Genomic DNA, 24,467 nt, shown 5'->3' with positions numbered 1-24,467 from the left:
AACATCATCAGGACTAAATTTATGCTTGTTTGGTAAGAGTCTTGAAAAACAATGCACCACACTAGGTGTCCCTATCAAAATGACACTGGCTGGCAGGAGGGGACTTAAGAAGACTGGCAGATATGGATATGACTGCTCTTCTGCGTGAAGGGCTTCCATGTCCTGTTGTCAACATGCAGGGAGATGTAGTTGGAGGTGGAAGAGGGTATACAGAATGACAGGAACAACCTTTCCCCAGCAGCCTCTGGTCAGCCAAAGGAAGCCCACAGTCCCTCCCACGTGCTTGCCTTTTGCTGTTGTTACTGTTGAGCGCTTTCTTGGAACAAGCAGATAGATCCCTGTAGTTTGGTTGGTGGGAGCTGTCACAGTTCCTAGGGCTTTCCTGTGAACTCTTTTCCTGGTACCTGGGACCCTTCTGCTCAGTTCCTTTCCTCCCTAATTGCGTGGAAGAACTTAGTGGTGTCTTTGTGACTTCCCTTTTATTCTTACCACTTTGTGCCCTTGAGTTCTGTTCTTGTTTAGATAATTGTGGTTGTTGTTATTACTACTGTTGCTACCATTATTCAAGTGTATAAGACTGGGAATTGTTTTCTGTGCTCAACTTCAGACAATTTCTAAGATGATGATTATTGTTTCTTACTTACTTTTGGTTTTCAAGACAGGACTTCTCTGTGTATCAGCTGTGGCTGTCCTGGAACTCAGACTATCAGAATATAACTGTTACAAGAGGATTCCTGTTGCTATAGTTAAGATTTTTGCTTCTGCTTGTCTATTACTTTTGGTTCTTCTGCAGCATGTTTTGGCCTGTGGGCTGCACTCTGTAATGGCCTGTGTTTGTATGAGAAGTTTGTTGTGGTGGTGACAAAGTAGCTAAGGCTGGGTACTTTACAAGGAGAGAACTTTGCTTTAGCTTATAGATCTCAAAGCTGGGAAGTTCAAGAGCATGGTGCCAGCCTCTGGCCAGGGCTTCTCCCGTTTCATCCAGAGGAATGTAGAAGGATGGAAGCAATATGGGGAGGTGCAGCACCTTCTTCCCAGTCTCAGGAGAGTAGCTCTGAGCCCACTAGGAGGGCTTTGATCTCCAGTAAAGTGTACCACACACCCCTGCCCCTCTTGCTCACACCGGGAGAGGACAAACCAATCTGTGTATGTTTGGAAGTTGGCTGGTTTTTTGTTTTTGTTTTTGTTTTTCCCTGAAGTTCATTTTTGTCAGTGTATCATGGAGGATTGGGAAGGCCAAAATAAACTGACATAGAACTGGAAGCATGGGTATGACCACAGTATTTGCTCTGCTGTTGAATTCATGGCACCAATCCTTTGTGAACCTGCTTATCCCAAGTCAAGGGCAAGTTCTCATCTGCTGATGCTATTTCTGGCCGTCCTTTCTGCATTCTGTGTCCTCTGATATCTCCTCTAAGCTGTGTGCATGTGCACCAGTTACAACTTCTTTGCAAAGTGTGCACGTCACACACATGGACAGGCCTGAGGCTTGTTGGTTTTCACCTGGCTCCAGCCATGAAAATCACTGTTCTGGACTTAGTTGGGGGGACACCAGTCTTCTATCCCTTTCTTCTTGTTCTCTCTGGCAGCCTCATATGTCTGGCTTCTGAGGGTCCACAGAGAGTGACATGGACATTTCAGTCACATCCTCAGCCCGTAAGCCTTGTCACTTGCCACTACTTCTCTCGGTTCAGACCCAGTCCAAAGCTCTGGCTCCTGTTGTGACAGGCTTCAGTGCCCTGTTTCAGGTCAGCACCCTTCAGCACCAAGTCTGGAAGCTCTCAGGAAGGAAAACTACTTCCCATTAGAGGGGAACAGGAGGAGGGAGGGCAGAGCGGATGGTGGCTAGCTAGCACCCTTGCAGCCAGCCCTCCAGCTGGCCAGCTGCTTATTACCTTCAGCATCCTGTGGTTGTGTCTCCTCACATGATATCTTGTCCTCCTGTCCTCAGAGCGCCATTGAGGGACAGGTGGGGTCAGTGCCACCGGCCAGTCCTTTACTCACAGCAGTTCCTTATGTGTGGTGAGCTAAGGCCCTCTGCTGTCCAGCAGGCTCAGAGGCCAAGACCCTTTGACCTTGTCACCCCAGTTTAAGTTATAGGTTACTAGAACTCCTGGTGTCTCATAACTTCAAAAGATGCCTGTTCGCAATCAGCTCTGGCCATTCCTTTATGAAGACATAGAGGGAGCTGCAGAAGCCTGTGTGGATCAGGTAGCCAGACTGCTTCTGTACATGCCCTCACTGGCTCTTAGAGCTTGCTTGAGTACCCCAGGAAGCCAAAAGAAGGTGTGGGATCCCCCAGAACTGGAGCTACAAACAGTTGTTAACTATCATGTAGGTGCTGAGAATCAAACCCAGTGTCCCTGAGCAGTTTGCACACCCAAGGGTCGCTCTGAGTGCCCGGCGCCAGGCTGGGGAGGGCTGGCAACTCCAGACAGCAGCCCCACCCCAGTGCCTCTGTTTGTCTTGGCTTTATTGCCCCCTTTGTTTGTTTGTTTGTTTTCAAGATACTCTGTAGACCAGGCTGGCCTCAGTCTCACAGAGATCTGCCAGCCTCCGCCTCCCGGGTCCTGGGATTAAATAAAAGTGTGCTCCACTACCACTTAGCGCCCTTCAATTTTTATAGAAAGTCCCTGAAGAAATCTGAAGCTGTGGAGTCTGGGGACTGCATCCCAGGGCTTGACTACACCTGCCTGACATGTCTGTGTAAGCAGAGGGAGAGAGTGAATCCCTGCCTGGGATGTTTTGTTTTATTTTTAAAATTTAATGCGGATGATTTAAAATTCTTTGTAATGCTGGGGAACCTCAGGCCTCACGGATGGTGGGGAACCTGTAGCACTAAACTGCACTGCGGCCCTGCTGGGAGTTTAATCCCCTCTCTCCCGCATTAGCTGCGGAGTAACTGCAGTCTTGCTTCAGAGAACTCCTCAGCCAATGGGGGACTCCAGCTGGCAGTCAGTTCAGCACAGTGAGAGGGGTCATAGGGACAGAAAGGCATGGCGGGGTCCAGTGCAGATTTGTTGGCTTTTCTCTCACTTCAGGATGCAGTCGGCACTGTGTACTTACTCCGTTCCTGTACCTTTGCTTACTAAGCCTGGCAAGGAGACCTAGCGGGTTGGGCCATTTTCCTAGGGTTACTATTGCTATGTTGAACTACTATGACCAAAAGCAAGCTGGGGGGAGGGTTTATTTCACTCACATAAAAAAGTTCATCATCAAAAGCAGTGAGGATAAGAACTCAAGCAGTGCCAGAACCTGGAGACAGGAGCTGGTGCAGAGGCTATGAGGGGGTGCTGCTTACTGCCTCCCTGCCCCCCCCCCCCAGCTTGCTCAGCCTGCCTTCTTATGGAATCCAGGACCACAGCCACAGATGGTAACAGCCACAATTGGATGGGCCTTTTTCTATCAAACACTAATTAAGAAAATGCTCTACAGCAGTGGTTCTCCACCTCCCTAATGCTGTGCCCCTTTAATACAGCTCCTCATGTTGTGGTGACCCCTGCCATAAAATTATTTTCATTGCTACTTCATAACTGTAATTTTGCTACTGTTAGGAATCATAATGTAAATATCTGTTTTCTGATGATCTTAGGTGATCCCTTCTGTCCCCCAGGATAAGAATTCTTGCTTTACAGGCTTGCCTACATCGCAGTGTTTTGGAGGCATTCTCTCATTTGGGTCCCCTCCCTACCCCCAGGTGATGCAAGCCCATGTCACGTGACATAAAATTAGCCAGTACAGCCATCTTGGACCACACTGTGTAGTAGGGCCTTCCTCTAAGAAGCATGGTTAAGGGCCCTCCTAAAGATACAGAGGACTATCACCAGTATTCTGAGCTGAGTTGTATTGTTTGGTGGTTTTTGGCTATGAGAGCCAGAGTTCTGTATTTATACCACATAGGATAAAATAAGTTCATTTATAGCTTTCGGAAGTTTTTACTCAAGTTAATTTCTAACAGGTTGGTTTTAAAATGAAATGTATATACACATGCCAAAACTCAGTAAACTGCACATCTAACATAGGTGGATTTGTTTTAAGCAGGTTTTATATATATACACACACACACACACACACTGTAAAAGAATCGATTGGTGTAATCCACCTGATATATAGAGTATAGAGAAAAAACCAAATGTAAATGTATTTTCTGTGAGGAAGTGTTTTTAAATAAAGCTGGGAGATTGCCTGTGATAATGCTAGATGATGTTAACTTGCAAGACTGATCCCACTGTCCCTACCTCTTAAAGCCGTCCCCTACTCCATGGACACTCTGGGGCCCACGCTTCTGCAAAAACCCTTGAGGCCACTTCTCAACTACAGCATTGGGTCCTAGAAACAAAACTAGGTTCTCTAAGAAAGAACAACTGCTTTGCGGAAGCCCCTCCATCTCATGATAGCAGCTCAGTGCTTCTGCAGCACTTGGTGTGGTCAGAAGGTGTAGCTGTGAAACCAACCGGATGGGCATGGACTGATGCCCAAATCCGGAATCACCAAACTACCGATGGTGGTTAGGCCTGTGGGTCCTCCTTTCATCTTTGAGGGCCTTCTGCCTTACACAATTTGCTTTTACGCTGAGGGTAGGCCTTTGTTAGGGCTGGTGTCCTGGCTAGTTCCTTGTCAACTTGACACAAGCTAGAGTCCTTTGGAAAGAGGGGCTCTTGCTTGAGAAAACGCCTCCATACGATTGGCCTGTAAGTACATCAATAATGTGTTTTCTTAATTAGTGATTGATGTGGGAGGCCCAGTTCACTGTGAGTGGTGCTACCCCTGAGCAGGAGGTGGTCCTGGGTTGTATAAGAAAGCAGACTGAGCCAGCCAGAGGGCACAAGCCAGGAAGCAGCACATCTCCATGGCCTCTACATCAGTTCCTGCCGTGACTTCTGGGTGATGGACTATAAGCTGTATGATGAAGAAATGCGTTGCTTTTGGTCATGGTGTTTTATCACAGCATTAGAAACCCTGACTTAAGACAGCTGGCTTGGCATGTGTCAGGAGTCTTCTGAGGCTGGCCTGCTCATCAGATCTACTGTACTGGTTTAATTTTTCATGGTAAGAAGCTCCTTCTACATCTTGAGTCCATTCCAGAAATATGAGGATGTTTTCAATAACATTGTCTGAAAGTCATCAGTTTTTCCTTCCCTTTGAGTCTTGGTACATGTAGGATTCGTTGTGATCTAAAGCTTGAGTCGAGACAGCTGTGCTCCTCCTATCCGCAGAAATAGCCCTCTGTGACAGCAGGCTGAGTAAGCTTCGTCTTTTGCAGTCATCTCCAGAGGTTCCTGGCTGTCCCCGGGAGTGTGTCTCCTGCTTTCCTCAAACCAAAAGCCGTGTTTGCTGAGACTTTGTGGGCGAAGCTCTTCCTAGCCCTGTCCATGTAGGCAGTTCCAGTGCGGCGACTTCACTTCTGCCTGTCCTCAGTGTGCACTGCTGCTTGTTTTAGCCCTCTCGTGGAGTCCAGTACGCTGTATAGACTAGAGGGGCAAATTGGCTGATGTCATTGGAGAATCTCGTGGCCCATCCCACAACCTTTCTGTCTTTCTCACAGTGTCTTCATATGGTTCTGTAATGAGGTTTTCCACTCTCTGGTATGGTGCACCAGGGCGCCTCACACTGTGTGTTTCTTTGAAGAGTATTATTGAAAATGAATGATCACTTGGTTGGAACTTTTCCGGGAATGCCATGGGAATGATTTTTATGGCAAGATTTTGAAATACTGTCTCAGATTATGGAGAGTGTATAGAATTATTTTGCTCCCCACCTTTTTCTTCTTGTCTGTCAACCTTGGAATGTTATGTTTTCTAGAAATGTGCCTATTTTACACTGGCTCTAAAATGAATTGGTTTAAATTTCTGCCATATCTGAGTAACTGGTCTTTTTTTTAAGCTTCTAATATTTCTATGTATGTATGTATGTAACTAAAAATGTTTGTGCAGTGTCTGAGATGGAACCTGAGACCCAGCGTGTGGCATATGCTCACCCACTGCCACATGCCCTGGCTTGTCTCTTAGTTTTTAATTTGTGACTTTTCTTTATTTTTCAAATCCCTGTTATAGAAGTTTGTCATCTTCTTAGTCATTTCAAAGAATCTATTGTTCTTTGTTTTTTAACTTGGTGTGTGAGCATGCAGTGAATGCTTCTCTCTTCATTCATATATTTATCTTATTTGTTTTTGCATTTGTTCTGATACTGTTTAATTTCTTTTCTTTCTTATTTTGGTTTTTGAGACAGGGTTTGTCTGTGTAGCTTTGTGCCTTTCTTGGATCTCACTCTGTAGACTAGGCTGGCCTCGAACTCAGAGATCCACCTGCCTCTGCCTCCTGAGTGCTGGGATTAAAGGCGTGTGCCACCACTGCCTGGCCTTGTTTAATTTCTTAATGATAGGTCTAACTTATAAATCTGTATTCTTATTGTCAGAGATGATGTTCCTGCTTTGCTCATTATCCCCCAAGAAAATACCGTCTTTTTGTTTTTTTGTTTTTTTTTTTTGTGTGTGTGTGTGTGTGTGTGTGTGTGTGTGTGTGTGTGCGCGTGCATGCACATGACATACTTGTGGAAGTCAGAAAACATCATGTGGAGTTCATTCTTTTCCTCCACTGTATGGTTCCAGGAATCAAACTCAGGTCACTGGGCTGTAAGTAATTGCCTTTCGACACTGAGCTCTGCCTTTTTCTCACATGCACACCTGCTTGCTTATTTGTTTGTTAGCAAAATCTTGTGATATAGCCCTGGCTGGCCTGAAACTTGATATATAGACAAGGCTAGCCTTGGACTCAGTCATTCTCCTACTCCTGCCCACACAGTGCTAGCTGTGCCACCATGGCCACCAGCACAGGGTCTTCTGTTTCTAATGCAAGTATGATACCATTGCACCATTTTTTTTAAATGTCCCTTTACTGTGGTATCTGTAATAGTTTGAGTTTGCTGTTTGCCTCAGGGTCCAGGTAGATGGCTGGTACATACCACAGATTCTGGTCAGTCCATAGGCTTTTCCTCCCTACCTCATTGTATTCTGTGTTCTTGAGATTTATCTGCAGGAAGTGGTTGATCTTGTAGTGGAATTTTGTGTTCCAGACTTTGCTTGTGTTCAGCCTTGTCTGTCATTTGAAAGGTCTTTGTTTCCTGTTGCCTGTCTTTGGAAGTTGCATCTAGAGACTTGATAGGATGGAGACTGTCTGTGGTAAACTTACTAGATTGAACTGTGCTTCTGCCCGGAAGTGGCCAGGTGTGCCTTTCTGAAGTCGGGAGCAGAAGGCCATCTTTCCACTTAGAATCTCCCCTGGTGGCTCTCATCCTGCCCCACTCACGCCCTGTCTCCTTGCTTTCTAGCAGCCACTTGTGCAGCAGTAGTCGTCCCATGGGACCCCAGCTGTCCTGGTGCTTCAGGATTTTCCTACCTCACCTCTGCCTGCCTCACCCTTTCCATATACCTCCTGCTGCTGCCAGGTGTAGCGCCTCTAGAGCCACCTGTACGCTGCTTGTTCACACTTGAGTGCCCATAGCTCCTTCGTTGGGGCTTCCTGGCTTCCAGCTTCCTGCTTCAGGCTCCCATGTCAGCGCTGCTCCCGTGCTAGTCTCCACTGTGCCTCTATTGTAGCAGCTGGTCTCCTTGGTCCCCAGAGGTGAGCTGTGTTCTGGCTCCTGTTTCCATGACTCCTCTGTAAGGAGAGCCCACTTAACAACACACGGGCGGGGTGGGTCTCTGGCCTTGGTTTGGGGGGCTCTGTGATTTCTTTGTGACACTGTCTTAATGTGACACAATTTTTCCACTTGGTTGTGTTTTCTCTGTCTGTAGGTGTGTATCTTCCACTTTGGAAATTTTTAGCTGTTGATTTTTTTTGAAATCTTGCTTCTCAATAGTTCTGGCAGATCCAGGCTCTGACTCTGGAACCTGAATCTCAGGACTGAGACATATGTTGGCATGCCTCTTCCTGCCATGTGGGATGGCCAGGCAGGGAGACTGAGTGTACAGGGAAGTGAGTGGGTGGATGAGAAAGGAGAGCCGCTCCATGTACCCAGGCTGTGGCGTCTTGGGTGTGCTGTGGGACACTGGAACTCCCAAGAAGCTTTGGGCTTCTGAGATTAGAGGACGGCTTGCCAAGACTTCCCCAGAGCACTTAGGGCCTTCCTTGGGGGCTGCAGAGGAGACTTGGCTGAATCTATCCCAGAAAGCAAGGGCTGATGATACTCAGCATGTCACAGTTCCTAGCTGTTGAAAGAAAAGCCAGCTCCCTCATGGTGGGCCTGGGCCTAGGTAGTCCTCAGCCCCTTTGTGAGCATGCATCCAGCATCACAGTGTTGTTATGCCCCAGACAGGAGTTCTAAGGGCAGCAGTGTTGGCTGATTTCTTTGGTCACTGTCTTATTCCAGCTATCTGTCTAGAGCCTTTCACAGCCTGGCACCTTTCCAGTAGAACTGGATGCATTCAGTTTCCTGTTTTCTCGAGTTTCAGGCTGAGTTCCCACTGGGCTGTGTTTGAGGTGTAGGACCCTCTGCTTGAACTCAATGAGTACACAACATATTGGCTGGAGGCTGTGGATTGTTTCACAGAGCTGGTTTTGTTTGTGTGGCCTCAGCAAGTGCCAGCGTCACAGAAGCTGCTTTCCTGTGTGCTTCTAGACCATGGCTTCTGACTCAGCCAGGAATGGGAAGGTAGCCTTGATTCTGCTTCTTTCCCCTCATTCTCCTACACTACAGAGAGCATTTCATTTCCCAGCGGGGGCGGGGGGTGTTGGACTATATCAGTCTCTCTGACCTCAGACACCTAACCAGGGATTGTAGAGTTAGGGCAAGGAAGCCCTTCTTCACTTTTCTAATGTCTCTGATGCCTGATGAAACTGGGGGGCCCAAGTTCTGCTTACATGAGGTAGGCTGATGAAAAAATTTGCTTCTATGTCCCCTGGCTCTTGGCCAACCCTCACCTATGTGCTCAGCATATATCATATGCAGGCAGAGGAACCTGGCTTAAGGCCAGCTATCTGAGGTGGTCTAGGTAAGGATAAGGTTGTTCCATCCAGGGGTGTGGGGTATGGTCCTGAGATACAGAGGTGACATGACATGAATTTAGGTCCCCATCTTGAAGGACTCATCATTCTGCAGCTGTCTGGGGTCTCTTGAGATTGGACTGTCTCTGGGAGTCCAGAACATCTCTGCCATCTTTTCTTTTCCTTCCCCTATTTACACCTGGGATTCGGGCAGCCACCACCATACCTATTAAAGAAAGCAGTCCTTGGATATTCAGCCCCTTGTGTTGTCAAACCTCAGGCTGTTCAAGTTAAAAGCAGCATTAAGGCCAAAGGGCACATACTGTTGGCAACTAGAATATAGAACAGACACCCAAAGCATGGACGCTCATTGTGTGTACCAATCAGACTGACTGGCTTCTGGATAGTATGCGAATGGAAGGTTCCAGTGTGCCTTTGCCTGCTAATTCCTGACCCTGTGTCAGCCTAAGATGGGTTATTAAAAATGAGGTGGGGAATTCTTTCCAGATCTATCTGTTTCTGTGTTCTCTGTTTCAGGAGGGCTGCCTACGGGGCATGCTTTCTGGGCCCTGGATGTTGTCTTGGGCCTTCTCTCAGACAGCTCACTGTGCTGCCTGGAGAGCTGGCTGCCCCAGCCGGGCACTTCCTATGTGTGAGCTGAACAGTTCCAGCCCTCTTACCCGCATGAGGACCGCTAGACCTAGCTGGATGGCAGCTGCTGTCCTGCAGGCTGTGTGGGCTTGCCCTGCCCCAGTTCTTGTCAGAATGCTTCCTTTCACGAATTGATCCAACCAGAAACAGTTCAGAATTGCCCTCTGCCCTTCCCAGACTCTCCCAGATATCCCAGCTGCCAGGCTCTCTCTTGTCCTCTTGTTCACCTCTGTGTGGAGAAATGTTTTCTTGACCCACTTTCTAGCTAACAAGTAGCAAGAGGACCCAGGCCTAGCATGTACTGTTTCACCAAGAGGCCCTGTGCTGCCTCTCCTGGTTGCTCCAGAATGGATGGTGCCTACCCCAGAGTGTGTCCTGGTGCAGGGGTGGAGCCAGACCTCACACCAGTGCCAGCTCCATGCTCAGCACTTGTCACAGAAGATCAGTGTTCCTGTGGCTGAGGAGATGTCCATTATTGCTCTGATTGACACAGAACAGAGTGTAGTCCTCAGAATCTTGAGCCTAGATTTGAACTCAGACCTGGCTCAGGGCTCATGACCTGTCACTGCCTTGCCATCTCTGTGCCAGCTTGTCTTCTTGTATCTTAGTTTCATACTGGAAATCTTGCAGAGCAGGTCCCCTGCCTCTAGGCTCTGTGAGTAGTCAGAAGGAGCCAGTGCCCAGATGTAGCCACTCTCTGGCCTTGTGTTACATGGTTGTCTGCAGGAGGCAGGAGGCCATGGAGGATCACCCTACTGAGTACCGAAGGCACAAACCACGGAGGATCACCTTGTTTGGCAATAGCTGTTTTGGCTCAGTGTGATGGAACTGCCCCTTGTCTGTGGTTTACTTGGGCCTTTCTGCCTGGAAGAACGCGTTCTTTAGGAAAATGGTGCAAGTGTGTGAGGTGAGCACTGGCTTTGGGGAGAATAAGACAGCAGAGGGAGACACACCTGGTGCTAATTGTAGCCTTGTAGCTTTTTGTTTTGGTAGCGAAAATAACATTTCAAGGATTCTCTTTTCCACCTCCAGGCTGCAGTAGGGTTGGGCAGGGTTTTCCTGCTGTTCCTGTTCTTCCTAGGGTTGGGTAAGTAGGTGGCTGTTCCTGGGCACAGGAGCTGTTGAGGAAAGAGAATGCACCTTGTGGTCCTCAGGCTTCAGGCTCTCTAGCCCAGCAGTAGTTGAGGATCAGCCTTTGCATAAGAACAGAACCCAAGTCTCAGCTAAAAGGAGGAGCCAGTGGTTAGGCAAACCCTCCTGCAGGCCCTTTAGTGAGGGACTCATCCTTGGTGTTCTTATATACATCTCTGAGCATTTCTGCTTAAAGGGAGCTGTGTAATGGTGGACTGTCAGTTCCAGAACACAGACTCTCAAGCTCTAGGGTACCCAGATTGTGTCAGTGCAGTAGGGGCTCCTTGAGGCTAGTTGGTAGCTGTGGGATGGGGCCTGGGCCTGGGCTTGGTTCCTGACCCTGCCCACCCTGAGAACTGCTGCTCTGACTGGTCTATGAGTCCTAGCTATCCCTGAGCTGTGTACATCTTCCTCAGGATTCCTGATGCCAGTTGTGCATTCTGGGGCCTTTTCTGGGCTTGGTGCTGACTAGCTGTGGGCCAATGAGCAACTTACCTCAGCAATGTGTGTTACATTTCCCTGATAGGACACAGTTGCGTGGAATCCTTATGCACATGAAAGAAGTCAGTATATACATACATATGGCTTCCAGCAGGCCAGCCTACAAGCAGGGCATGGTATGGACCAAGATACCAGGAAGAAAAGGGGGCTGCCTGTACAGCCTTCCTGTTTCTAGCATGGAGCAGTGTTTCTCGTAGGATTGGAGACAATAGTTTATGTTTCATTACAGAAGACAAAAATGTGGGGTGAATCAGTGCCTAGAAAAGTATGCCACCTCTTAGTGACTTCCAGAACTGTTCATGGAAGACTCAGCTTAGAGATTACATTTAGCATACGCTGTATATGGTTTGTGTCTCTCCTGCCCACTGCCAAACGGAAAACCTTTCCATATACACACCCACAAATACCTTTCTTTACATTTTGGTTTCAGCTGAAAAGAAAGCAATACAAAGCATCCTCTGTTTGTATCCTCATTTTCTTTTTCAAGCATGTTTTCTATCCTAGTGAATTGTTAACAAGATTTCTTAGCATTGCATACAAGCATTGAAGTGAGGCAAAGAAAGATGGTACAGAAGACCTCCCTGCTTGTGAGGCTCAGGCAGTGTCACTGTGTTGTTGCTGCTCCCTACAAACCATTCTTGGATGTTTGTCTTGGAAAGTGCTTTTGACATTTCCACAATACCTCCTTCATATATTTGCACCTGCGTGCTCATATGCACATTAAATAGTTGTAATTCCATTTCAGACATCTTTGGGAGAGAAGTTATTGCAGATAAATCAGAATTTCAAGTGGAGTCTAGATAGAGCTTTTCAGTCCTTGTGAGTGATAGTTTTAATAAGTTTTGTGCTCTGAAGTTCCAAGGCAAGATAGAGATTGAAACACACGTATAATTTCAAGAATGTCAGTAAGAACATAACATGTCCTAAGTCCCCTCATAATAGCACTCACCCTAATATCCAGAGTCTAGTTGCTAAACATGTGACCCATGTCAAGGCCAAGACAGTTGTAAGAAGAACCAGAACAGGCCATCATGTCCCATCAGAACAGAGCTATTCTGAAACCTTTGTGTTTCAGAACTTGGACCAGCCCCAAGATTCCCTGTGGCTGAGGACAGTACTGTTTGAGTATCTTTGAGATCTGCAGCTAAGAGAGACCCAGGTCATTAGGACATAAGACATTGAAAAACATACTACCCATACTCCGAGACCACTCATCATTTTTAAAACTTGGCCAAAAAAGCGGGGGAGGGGAGCTAAGCACTTGTCCTGCCTTTTTTATAGTGAAGAACCCATCGAGCACATGAAGAAGCAGCTGTAGAACCAGCAGAGTGCTATTGGCAGCAAGCATGGTTAGTGCTAACACCCACCTGGGCTGTCCCCGTCGCCTGTCACCAGGCTCTCCAGCTCTTGCTAGAAAATCACAGCCAAATCTGCCCAGCCCTAAGAACATACAGTTGACAGAAAGCCAGGGCCGGGAGTTCATTGATCAGGCAGCTATAGGGCAGGTAGCCAGTGTTTCTAGCTGGTGTGTGTGGGTGTGCATGCATGTATATCACAATGGCTTTGGGAGATACAGTTCTCTGGTAGTGCTTGACCTTACTGGGTCCTGATTGAAACAGAACATAAAGCCATTTTTGAGACTGAAGAGTGGGCTGACTTTCTGGTCACCTGATAACAATGGAATTCTTACTATTTTATTTGGATATGCTGACAGTATCTAACTGTTTTGTGAGAATCTTCCAGAGACATTTGTTGGGTGTGTATGGTTAAAATGGTGTGAAGGAAGAGTTGTAGATAGATGTGGAGAAGGTATGAGAAGGACCCGGGTGAGGGGTCATTGCACAGTTCTCTCTGCTTTATGTACTTTGAAAAACCAGGTAGTGAGTTTGTGTATACATGTGTGTGTGCTGTACATGTACATGTCTGTTCTCTCCTTCCACCATGTGGGTTCTGGTGCTGGAACTCAGCTCTTCATGTCCACCCACTAAGCCATTCCACTGGCCTTGCTTTGTGTGCTTTTGAAATTGCCCCTAGACACTTAAAGATGAGCATTCCGGGGAGGATCATAAGCCAGCAAGGATGAGAGGGGCACAAGGGACACATCCAGAAATGTGGAAGGCAGGTTTGGGAAACCTCGGCATACCTGGCAGACCCAAAGCCAGATCCCTCTCCAGAGCACAGAGTGATAGTGCTACAAAGTGCCTTTCCCCAAGGAAAGGGATGAAGGAGCCTGGTGGTGTGGAGGCAGAACCCCGCCCTTTGCTGTGCTGGATGGCACTGCCTCCCTTCTGAGGTGTCCATTGAAGGTTTGTTGGCTACAGACTATGACCAGAGGTCCTCTGCCTAGGGACACAGTTAAGTTGAGGACTTGGATGTATAACTAGAACAGGGACCCAGGTCACTGTGTTTATGATAATTGTCAGAGGCTTCCAAGGCTCCGCCTTTGTTCTCCAGGGCTGAAATAGGAACAGTTCTCTCTAGCCTTGGAGTAGAGGACATGGCACCAAGATTGGGCTCTCTAGCTGATGCCCTCTGAGAAGCTCAGTGTGAGACTCCACTCAGTTCTCTCCCGCCTGAGACAGGTGGCCCAGGCCAGACTGGGAAGCAGGGGACTGCTGAGAAAAGGACACTCCCATGATTTACCTGAGCTGTTCCATGCCCCCAAACGCTGTGGGACTGGACAGCGTAAATACCCGGGAGCTATTGTTCTTTAAATGTGGCTATGTGGTTTATCAGGTGAAATAGTGGAAATAATGAAAACCTTCAAAAGGTGGGGATATACATTTAAAGACATCCCATTGGGTATAAGGAAAAAAGAGGAAGCCAAGAGTAAATGGAAAAGAAAGATAGGGGTTTCAGGAGACTCATTATGCATGTGACGATCCAGAAAATAGATGGTTTTGAATGAATTGACCCAGAATGACCCTGAAATGCCCATGGGAAATGTCCCTCAGCTGGAGAGAGAGCAGCACTGAGCACTGAAGGACCAGGGAGGTCTCTGCACAGGATACAGAGCTTGAGAACAGGGAGCCCAAGTAGGTGGTCTCAGTACATCAGGAGGAAAAAGTCACAATTCAGGGTCTAGATAAGATGCTTTCCTGTTCTCAGTGGCAGATTCAACAGTAAGAAGACCTGGCTCATCATTGTCTTCACATTTCTGAAGGGATGGTTTTCAGTCTGGGGTGCTGTCTATAGCAAAGGAAGAGACCTCAGCACATTGTCACACATGTGGGAGTACCTCTTGAACCTCCTCTTCAAAGTCAGGTTGGGTCTGAGTTCCTGCAGAATGAGAAGAAACCAAGAGCAAGAAGTGTAACAGAAGTGATGGGAGAATACCGCAGGACTTGGGCCAGGAGATGATGGGGAAGGCAAATCTTGGTAGGAAGCTGTGCAGGAGCCTGGGATGCCTGGCCACATGGGAGCAAGTGGACCTTTAACGACAGGCATTTCTGTGGCTGGCCTGCTGCTTCTGCTCTCTTGAGGACTGGGTACCCAGCTGAGTCTGTGTAGACCTATTTTGAACCACATCATTCCACCTACTCTTTGCCCTGCCACCTCAGTTGCCGGAGGACACTGCTTCCTCTGAGGGCCTTCCTCAGAGGCTGCTCAGCTGCACCTGAGTCCTAGAGTGGCCGTGGTACAGGGAGAAGAGCAATGCTGTGCAGCTTGCTTCCTGGATCTTGGGAAGTCCTCCTGAGTCCCCACCAGACACAGTGCTGGGCAGTCCTTGCTTCTTGGCAACACTCATATACTTGCCCCAGATAGGCTCTGGTCATTTGTCCTAGATGTTTGGGCTCCAAAGAACTCTTCAACCTTAGCCTGTCATGTGTCATTGTATCTCAATCAGGCCCATTGCCTTTATTCTGACCAGAGAGGGACTACACTTTCAGGATTGCCTGTGCCACAGAGAAGCAAGAGGGTAGGTTCATGGGGTACCCAGGTACTCAGTGAGAGAGCCTCTGAGCTGAGGTGGCACATTACCTGTGTTCCTTTTTGTCTTTTACTTAATGACTGTGTCCTTGGATGTGGATGACACGCCAGTGTCCTCACCCTCCCTTCTCCCACCCTAACTCTCCCTCCACCCCCATACAGGCAAATGTCAGCGAGAGGAAGTCATGGTTACATAGTTGAAATATCTATTATTTTTCCCTGGAGCTGAATGAGTTATTCTTTACTGAGGCGACCCTCGACTCTGGTGTATTTCCTGAACAGTGCTGCTTTCATCCCGTGTCTGTGTGATGGTGTGAAATGGTGTCAGGGAAGGAGGAGTGACCCACGTAATGGAAAGCAGGGTCTGGGAGGGAGAGCTGGAGGCTTTTCCTGTAGGAGGGCTTGCTCCCAGCAGACCTGCCTTTCTCCTTGGAGCACTGAATGTGGTCTTTGTGTCCTCACTGACGTCATAGGTCCAATTGTATTGATAAGCTTTTCAAAGCACAGCCTATGGAGGGGTTTTCAGCCTCCATAGAATATTCCTGAGAATACAGGCCGTTTTGTTTTGATACTGTGTTCTTTAAGAAGAGAGGATTTCGTTTTCTTCTCCTGGAGCCCTGGGTCAGAAGCACCAGCAGCCTCTGTTAGGAACTTGTGGCATTTCCAGTGGTTTTGATACAGAAATAGCACAAGTCATTCTTGACGCAACTGCCAGTGCCATGCTCTCATGAGTGAATGGGGACCATGGCCTCAATCTCTGCAGCTGGCACTTGAACAGGGCTACAACCACGCCTCTTGGCCTCCTGATGATGGCTGTGGGGATGGGCAGGCCATGTTCTCAGGAGCCCTTGGCCAAGTCTCCTTGCCTGTGTGGGTTCCAGGCCTCATTTTGTATCTGCCAAGGTGGCCTTACTTGAGAGGAAACAACAACAGTAGTTAAGTTATGGGATGTGAGTCGCAGGTAACAAGGGGCCTTTGATCTACTTCCTTTCAGCTTCTGTAGCCAAGAATGGAGTTCTGATTGGCACTTCACGATGCAGGTCAAGGCAGTCTTTCGGTCCCTTCCCAGCACTTGGTGTAACAAGGAAGTGCTTTTTGGAGCTCACTGGCAGACTTCACTGGAGACAGTGCTGGCTCCCAGCACCACCCTCTCTGCTCTTCATGTCCAACAGTTGAGACCAGGCCCACTGTGGATTTGAGGAGGGGTCTCAGTGGACTCTTATATGGGTCTTGCTGGCTTCATGGTGCTTGGACTGTGGGAGAGATCTCCCTTTCTCTTCAACCCTCCAGTGTAGGTACCCCCCAGAGACCTGTAGTCCACACAGAGCCCAGAACAGGAGAGCTTGGAACTAGCTCTGCCCTTGGCATCTTCCTCTTTAGCTGTTGGGCTTCTGGAAGTTAGGGAATGGGGGCTGGCCATGAATAAGGGATTGGAAGAGAAGATCTGGGCAAAAACTGACCTTTGGGGTAGATGATACTTGTACAGAAAGTTCAGATACCTGTGGGGCAGTAAACACGGATGACGCCTGAGTGAAGAGGAGGTCCAGCAGTCTTCGCTCGTTCATCCTGTGTGGTGGGCATGGTACTATTCCACTCACCTTTCAGTCTGGCTTACAGATTAGAGCACCTTAAATACTCAGCTTACACTTCAATTACAGCTTGAAAAATAGTGCCCGAGGAACTAAAACAGCAGTAAATTGAGCATATTGAGTAAAGAAGCAACAAAATTCAAAACAAACAATACGATCCATCCTACCCTGTCCTCAGCTTTAGTTTATCATGATAAAGCTATATTCAGAGCATGGTAAGCACCTTCAGAGTCCCCTCTCCCCCACTCTTCTTCAAAGAGTATGCCCCGCCCACATTCAGAGAACCCCATGACCCTTTTACATTCCCTGTGGGGTGCTGGCCAGCTTTGACCCTCAGGTCAGGTGCTATACTACCTGTGTTGGAATGGGAGGAATATCAGTGCTGTATAGTTGGCCTCTGATTGAAGAAAGAGGTCCAGTTGTTACCACACTCACATTAGTCCCCTTTGGACCAAGTGTGAATGTGCTTTTCTTGTGACAGGCGCTAAGGGCTGAAGAACTACTGTGGAAATTGTCCCGGCCGGCTGTCATTCTGCCCTATGACTGAGATGGAGCTGCTGAGCAGCTCAGTCTTGCCACTGCCTGGAGCTACACATCCCATCCCCAGCTGCCCTCTGCACACTCTGCCCTGCCAGTCCCTAAACATTCAGTTTTGTACCAACTGTGCTCCACAGAGGCCAGAGGAAGGGATTAGATCCCTTGGAGCTGGTTCTAGGCAGCTGTGAGCCACTTAGCATGGGTGTTGGAAACTGAACTCTGGTCCTTTAGAAGAGCAGCAAGTGTGGTTAACCTCTGAGTCATCTCTCCAGCACCACCATCCTTGTTACCAGTGTATGGATACATTAATAGAAATGATAGGCCTATCATGTTCCTTTTTTTTTTTTTTTCTTTTTGGTTTTTCGAGACAAGGTTTCTCTGTAGCTTTGGAGGCTGTCTTGGAACTCGCTTTGTAGACCAGGCTGGCCTCGAACACAGAGATCCTCCTGCCTCTGCCTCCCGAGTGCTGGGATTACAGGCATGCACCACCACTGCCCGGCTCTATCATGTTCTTGAAGCTAACCAAAGCAATCCTTTTAAAGGTTGTGTATTTGGTTTTTTTAAAGAGACGTGAGGCATGCCTAATAGTACCCCTCTGTGAAAATTAGAAATGGGCAGATAGCATGCTCTTGTGTCCAGCATCTTTGATACAGCCTTGTTAACATCTAAGGTCATAGGTCATATCAGCAAAATTATAGCAGGTATCATACCTGCCCTCTCCCCTAGAGCCAAGTGAAGTAATACAGGAAAAGATAGTTTACAAGCTGTGAGACAGTGTCATGGTTTCATTAATTTTTCATGTGTTTTTATTTAAACTATCCTGTTTAACGAGACATTAAGAATATATAATTGATTAATTATAGGCTAGTTTTCACCCCTCGTCAACTCATATTCTAAAATCAAGTGGCCACCGACTAAGCCATCAGGGACCATATGTGTATGTAACTAGGAAAGATGATGTGACTTACCCTAGGCAGGCAGAGGCAGACTAACCAGCTTGCAGCAATCTCATTTAACCAAGAGATTGACAGGGTAGAGGGCCATGTCTGTGGGTTCAAACTGGGGGACAGTAAAACCCCAGCAAGAAGCACCTGCAGTCACCTACTATTGAGTCAGACAGCACAGCCGGCCCCTGAGAACAGAGCTCGCCTGAGGCTCCTTCAGGAAGTGGTTCCCTTTAATTCCTTATCCTCTACAGTGTCTTATCCTTAAAAGAGAAACTGAGTAAACATGGAAATAATGCTGTTCTGTAAAACCTGCACTATTTGTATTTTTCCATCTTGTTTCATTTTATAATAAACGAGATCAAAAAGGACAAAAAGGAAAGGTAAGTAATCCAGTCTTTGTTCCTGTGTGTGAGAGAGAACCCCCACCCATGGTGCAAGCATATAGCAAATAAAAAGCTTAGAGTGTACCTAGCTTGAGCCAAGGTACAGAAAGCAAACATGTCTGTAAGTAGCCAAAGCTCTGCCTCCCTGATGAGGAGGAGCAGAAGTCTTGGCTAAGCTTCACTGAACTTGGTAGGAGCAGGTAGCTCATGGGCCTCTGCGGGGGTTTTGTTGGACATGAAGATCTCCAGTTGCCTTACGCTTGCTTGGTCTTCTTGTGGCTAGGCAGGCTGCTGTCTCAAGGCCCGGATATTTCTTAGGTTCTCTCTGCTCCTACCCTTCTGTCAGTCTAGCCTTGGAGGATTTAGTGGTGACCACTGGGCCAGATCAAAAGCCAGGGTGGTGCAGGGACATGGGATGAGAAAATAGTGATTTTCATCAGGGAACCCAAGAGGGTCTACAATATGGCTATACCCTTCCTCCTTGGTCCTATCCTGTACTCTCTCCAGGGCAGCTGTATCTTGAGGCAGAAAACCAGGGTTCTGGTGACTGTTAGATCTCTTCCCAGCCTTACCCTAGAAGGACAAGGAAGAGTCCTGGGACCAGGGATCCAGTCATTTGGCCACTAAGGCCAGCTTTGGAAGTTGCTGTGTGGGAGTGGCTACAGGGGACCAATAGAAACAAGCACCTTTCTCACTCAAGTCTGTGGGCTCAAGGTTGTCAAATACGGTTTATAAACCTAGGAAGAGGGCTTCAGGCAGGTCTTGGTCCAAGACCATCCTGCATCTGTGAGTAGACAGCCCTAGGAATTTAGCAAGAAGCAAGAGTACAGGATAGCCACTGTTAGAGGACTCTAGTCAAGGCCAAGTCCATAAGGGCCAGGAGCTGATGTCGGGCACCTGCCACCAGTGTTGCACTTGAACTTCCCTCTAAACTTGAGTCCCTTCCAGGGGGCAGTGTTCTTGCCTCCTTCCCTTGGACTCAGTGCTTGTGTGTGGCCAGATGAAGCCCTGCATCCAGGGCAGTGGTGGGGAGGCTCTTTCTGGAAATAGGGTCCACAGAGCCTTTGTCCTAACCCAGTGACTGTCTGCTGTATGGAAGCACTACACAGTGCTGGGAACTTTGTAGCTCCATAGGAGCCCATGCATGACACACTGCTCATACATAGTTATGTGACAGGAGAGGGGCTGCCTCATCAAGTTGAGCACTTATTCTTTTATCATTAATTATGGTTTAAAAATTTTGTGTACCTCCACATGTGCATTTAGGGGTGGGTGGGTAGGTCATGCATGCTGTGGCACACTTGTAAAAGTTAGAGGATAGCGTTCAAGAGTTGGTTCTGCACTTCCATTGTGTGTGTGCTGGGGACTGAACTCAGGTTGTCAGGCATGGTAGCAGGTTCCTTTGCTCATACACTTTTTCATCTCCCTGACCCTGTGTTGATAATTGAAAACTTACCTTTCCTCCACATTGTTTCCCTTGCTTTAATTTGCAATTAATTTTGTAAGCACTGAAACTGACAGTAAAGCAGCTTCTACTTTAAATCAGATTCGTGGTGGCCTCTCCTTGGCAGAACATGGGCACAGTGTGAGTGCAGAAGCCACACTGATGAACGTTCGTGCTGCCCACCAGGAGCACACTTTATTGGCTGCAGTCGGTTGGGTAAACATGTTTTTCAAGAGGGTGCTTATTTTACCATGGCAACAGGCTCTCCGCTTGAGTGTCTATCTGGACCACTTCTATGGCACACACTGTTCTTGAGGCTCATACATAGCTCTGCAGTGGCTTCATTAGGAGAAGGGGCAGAAACAAAGTACAGGCGGTTTGCCCATCCAAGTACTGGCACTTGGCTCCTTGCATGGTTAAGTGGAGCCTTTTGCTGTAGTTACCCTTTATTGACTTTTCAATATGACGTCAGATGGGCCATTGGGTCTGCAGCAGGGTCCCTTGAGAATGGGGCCCCCCACTTTGGCAAAGGGTAGGGAGTAAGAAATCCATGCAAGTGTTTTCCCTGGCCAGATCTGCCACTGCCCTGAGATCTTTGTGCTTGAGAACAGAGCCCCAGGGTTTCCTGAGCTTTGTGCTTTGAGCCTGTCAGGCCATTAGCCAAAGGACACCAGATGCCCTTTGTGCCGCCAACATCCCATGATAGTTGTCATCTAGGCTTTACAGAGAAGAAGGACCCAGACCCCAAGGCAAGCCTTGCTGCCTCAGTGACCCATTTTCCCATGTTGTGCTCTCTCCACAGTGGATGTGGCTACGGCGCTGCCTCTGCAAGTGGCCCCTGCAGCAGTACCCATGGACCTACGCCTAGACCACCAGTTTTCGCTGCCCTTAGAACCCGCCCTGCGGGAGCAGCAGCTGCAGCAGGAGCTGCTAGCCCTGAAGCAGAAGCAGCAGATCCAGCGGCAGATCCTCATTGCCGAGTTCCAGCGTCAGCACGAGCAGCTGTCCCGGCAGCATGAGGCCCAGCTGCATGAACATATCAAGGTGAGCAGCAGCCTTGGGCTCTGTGTCATACCTGTCCTTCTGTCCAGGGTCTGTTTACCTGTGGAGTGCTAGACATGTGGACCAGGTACCCCGGGGTGACCCCTGCTTCTTCCCCATGGTTGATGTGATTTCATCTAGTGCTGAGGTGTGGACAGATGACAGGTGCTCTTTCTGTGCCCAGCATGGGCAGCACCTATCTGGTGCTTAGACCCAGGGACCGGGTACTTTCTGGGTGACAGATACCTGCTCCTTCTGTCCCCAGGATTGGGATCACCCATGGAATGCTAAGACCTGAGAACCAGATACCCTCTAGGTGGTACGTGATTCCTTCTGTCCCCAAGAAGGACCCAGAGTGTCAAGACCCAGGAACCAGGTGACCCTCACCATAAGATTATTGTAAATGTGCTAGGTCTTATGGCTTCTGCAGAAGACACAGGAACTCATGGTGTAGAAGTTTTTTCTCTAAAAGTGCATACCCATGTAAGAAAATGGCCAGTGGGAAAACAGGCCAAAAATGGCAGACACGTCAGATAACTCAGGGTTCATTGTGGTTTTCGTCAGATTTCCCCATTGACTTTTCATAATTGAATGCCCCTACCCCCAAAAAGAAAAAGAACAAGGAAAAAAAACTGTTAACAAAGACCTTTTTAATGCTTACGCTCCTTTTTTTTTTTTTGTTTTTTTGTTTTGTTTTGTTTTTTTGAGACAGGGTTTCTCTGTGTAGCTTTGTGCCTAATGCTTACTCTCTATAGTTGCTCAATCTGATCCCAGAATTTAAATTAAATAAGTGGCTGGTATATGGTGAGGCTGTAAGGCCAGGAATGTCTCTACTAAGAACTGTGTTGAGCCACACTATCCAGTGGAAACAATATTTGCAGTAGCCACATTAAAGCAAAAAGCCTCCCATACCAGTTGTACAAGTTGCCCACAGCTATGTAACAGAATCACCCAACACATCACGGTTTCAGCAACAGTGTTTTCTGCAGGTCAGGGATTCAGAACAGCCACTGGGTCCTGCTCTGAGTCTCATGTGATTACACTGTGTTGGTCAGGGAAGTCTCATCTGAAGCCTAGCTGGGCTTGGAATGGAGGATGTATGGTGGCTACTCACTTCCCAGCAGTGCTTTCCCAGAACCACCTTGCCCACCCAGTAGGACCAAGGTGGCACCCCAGCATCTAAGACCCCTGAGCCTAGATTGGCACTAACTACCTCTGCAGTGCTACCATCAGCAGAGCAGTCTCATATACCACAGAGGGTTCTGGGCAATGACTTCTGTCTGTAGCTCATGATGTGGCTTGCTGAGAAGGCTGCACAAGGCTGTTCCTGGTTTAGAGAACACATTACGGAGCCCTGCCTGCCCTGGTGAGCAGGCCCAGCAGCAGCCCTGGGTCCCCTTTCAGGAATGTGTGTGCTGAGAACATTGTCCTGCTTGGGCCTTATGAGAGAAGAGGATATAGGAAACCTCATTCAAGGCTCTGAGAGCTGTCTACAAGGAGGCCAGGGTCTTTGGTATTTTGATGTTTGCTCTGTTATTTGTCCTGGGATGTAGGGCTGTTGCTGCTGTTCTACTGTTGCTCCGTTCTCTTGGGTTGGGGGCAGCTAGTTAAGGACTCCATCAGCACTAGGCTCTTCACACTCCCAATCCTTTCCTGCCTGGTAGGAGAGGCCAACATCAGGCCAAGGGAAGAAAACCCTTGCTGACAGTTGCCCAGTGCTCTGCTCTGGACGGCCAGGCCCACTTCCCATGGGGCTGTGTTTTCCAGGACCAGGAGCTGGGTGTTTGAGACTAGCCTCAGGCAGGGGCCATATGCCAGCTGGAAAACAGTAGAAGTCATTCCAGGTAATGGCACCCAGTGACCCTGATGTGCCAGCTGACAGAATGCCACCTCACCAGGCTGCTTGTTTTCTGCATGAGCTGTAGCCTTACATGTCTCTTAAAGACAATTTAAAACCGAAGTCTTAGCTTTTCATGTCCTGTGTGGCCAGCCCTCAGGGCTCCTGGCTGCAGCCTCCTGACCCAGTGTCATTATGAACCCTTCTCACCATTTGTTTTTACAAGTTCACAGTCTTTTCCCTCCCTGTGCTTCCAGGTCTTGCTGCTGCACTGCACCTCTGGACAGGCCTGTAGGATGTCTGTCCTGTAACCGTGAGCTTTTGCTGTGCTTTGGAGATCCTATCCCAGAGGCTGGTACTATAGTCAGGTTTCTGGGCCTAAGTCCCTCTCTGAAGGATGGCCCTGAACACAGAGGCACTCTGCCAGGGATATACCTAGTCTAATTCCAGGCATTTGGGTGAAGAGAATGAGGTCAGGCCAAAAGTCCTCTCTGTCCTCAGAGTAAGCAATGGAGTGAGCCCTGTGGCATGAGACACAGGTTCAGGGGTGTAGACCTCAGCTGGACACAGCCTGACTGTCCTGGCCACCTCAGAACCAGCCACACCTGTGCACTCACTGGCTTTCCTTTAGATTCAGTGTGGCCCCTGGCCAAAGACAGACTCAAGAGCTCGCTGAGTTTTAGTTTACCTGTGGTGTCCTTGCCATTGAGCATTCCTCCCCACAACTGTTTATACACAGGAGCCTTGTCAGCAGCATGCAGCATGGCAGGAAGACAGGGCTGGGTGTGCAGTGGGAGGCTCTGTTGGGTGTGGTGAAGAGTAGTTTTGTGTTCCCCTCCTGTCAGTGGATTAGTTCTTCCCATGGCTCAAACAGTACGAGTCTCAGGAGTAAATCTCCCCGCCTATGTGTGCTTTTAAGGAAGTAGCAAGAAGCATACAGAACATAAAGAACCTTGAGTTAGAGTGCCGTCAGCCAGGATGACCTGGTGTCAGCTCAGCGAGTCCCTAGGAGCATGCCTTTCTACCCTACAGTTCTAGACCCTAGGAGAGATGCTGGAGGCTTAGAACCTGGCTGTAGAGAATCACAGGAATTGAAGGTTACATTTTTTATGTGTTTTAATTTTTCATTAAAACTGAGATCATAAAAGCCTTTGGACTATTAATTGTGTCGCTGCATTAGCAATCCTTTGTTTTGATGGTTAAACTCTCTTCATGCCGTCGTATTGTTAACAACACTTGGCAGTGGTGTTCGTCAGACAGATTTCTTGAACACACAATCTAATTAGTGTCATTACATCGTCAGTGAATTTGAATAGAATTTATAATTGGAACAGGAGTAGTTTTTAAAGTAGAACTTTGGTTGTTAATTTTGGGGTAAACAAGGTCTTTCCAGGGGTTGTAATTCTCAGAATTACCCTATCCTTACTGTAAGCCCTGCTCTTCTGCTCTTTTCCCTTAGCATTAATATCTGGAATTGCCCCCTGTAAAGGTGGTA

At 48.0% G+C, this 24,467-nt stretch overlaps 1 protein-coding gene across 11 annotated transcripts in view; it reads left to right on the top strand.

Annotated features, from left to right (window-relative positions):
- Positions 1–24,467, top strand: part of Hdac4 (histone deacetylase 4) — a 270,698-nt gene that overhangs the window by 140,873 nt on the left and 105,358 nt on the right. For all 11 annotated transcript variants that reach the window (XM_036172953.1, XM_036172943.1, XM_036172952.1 and 8 more), the window contains exon 4: positions 20,897–21,138. In XM_036172953.1, the coding sequence (XP_036028846.1) occupies positions 20,897–21,138 (242 nt within the window). The remainder of the gene's footprint in view (positions 1–20,896; positions 21,139–24,467) is intronic.

The sequence above is a fragment of the Onychomys torridus genome, chromosome 23 (assembly GCF_903995425.1).
Source record: "Onychomys torridus chromosome 23, mOncTor1.1, whole genome shotgun sequence".
In the NCBI taxonomy this organism is placed as follows: Eukaryota; Metazoa; Chordata; class Mammalia; order Rodentia; family Cricetidae; genus Onychomys; species Onychomys torridus.
This window is presented reverse-complemented; position numbering and strand designations above follow the sequence as displayed.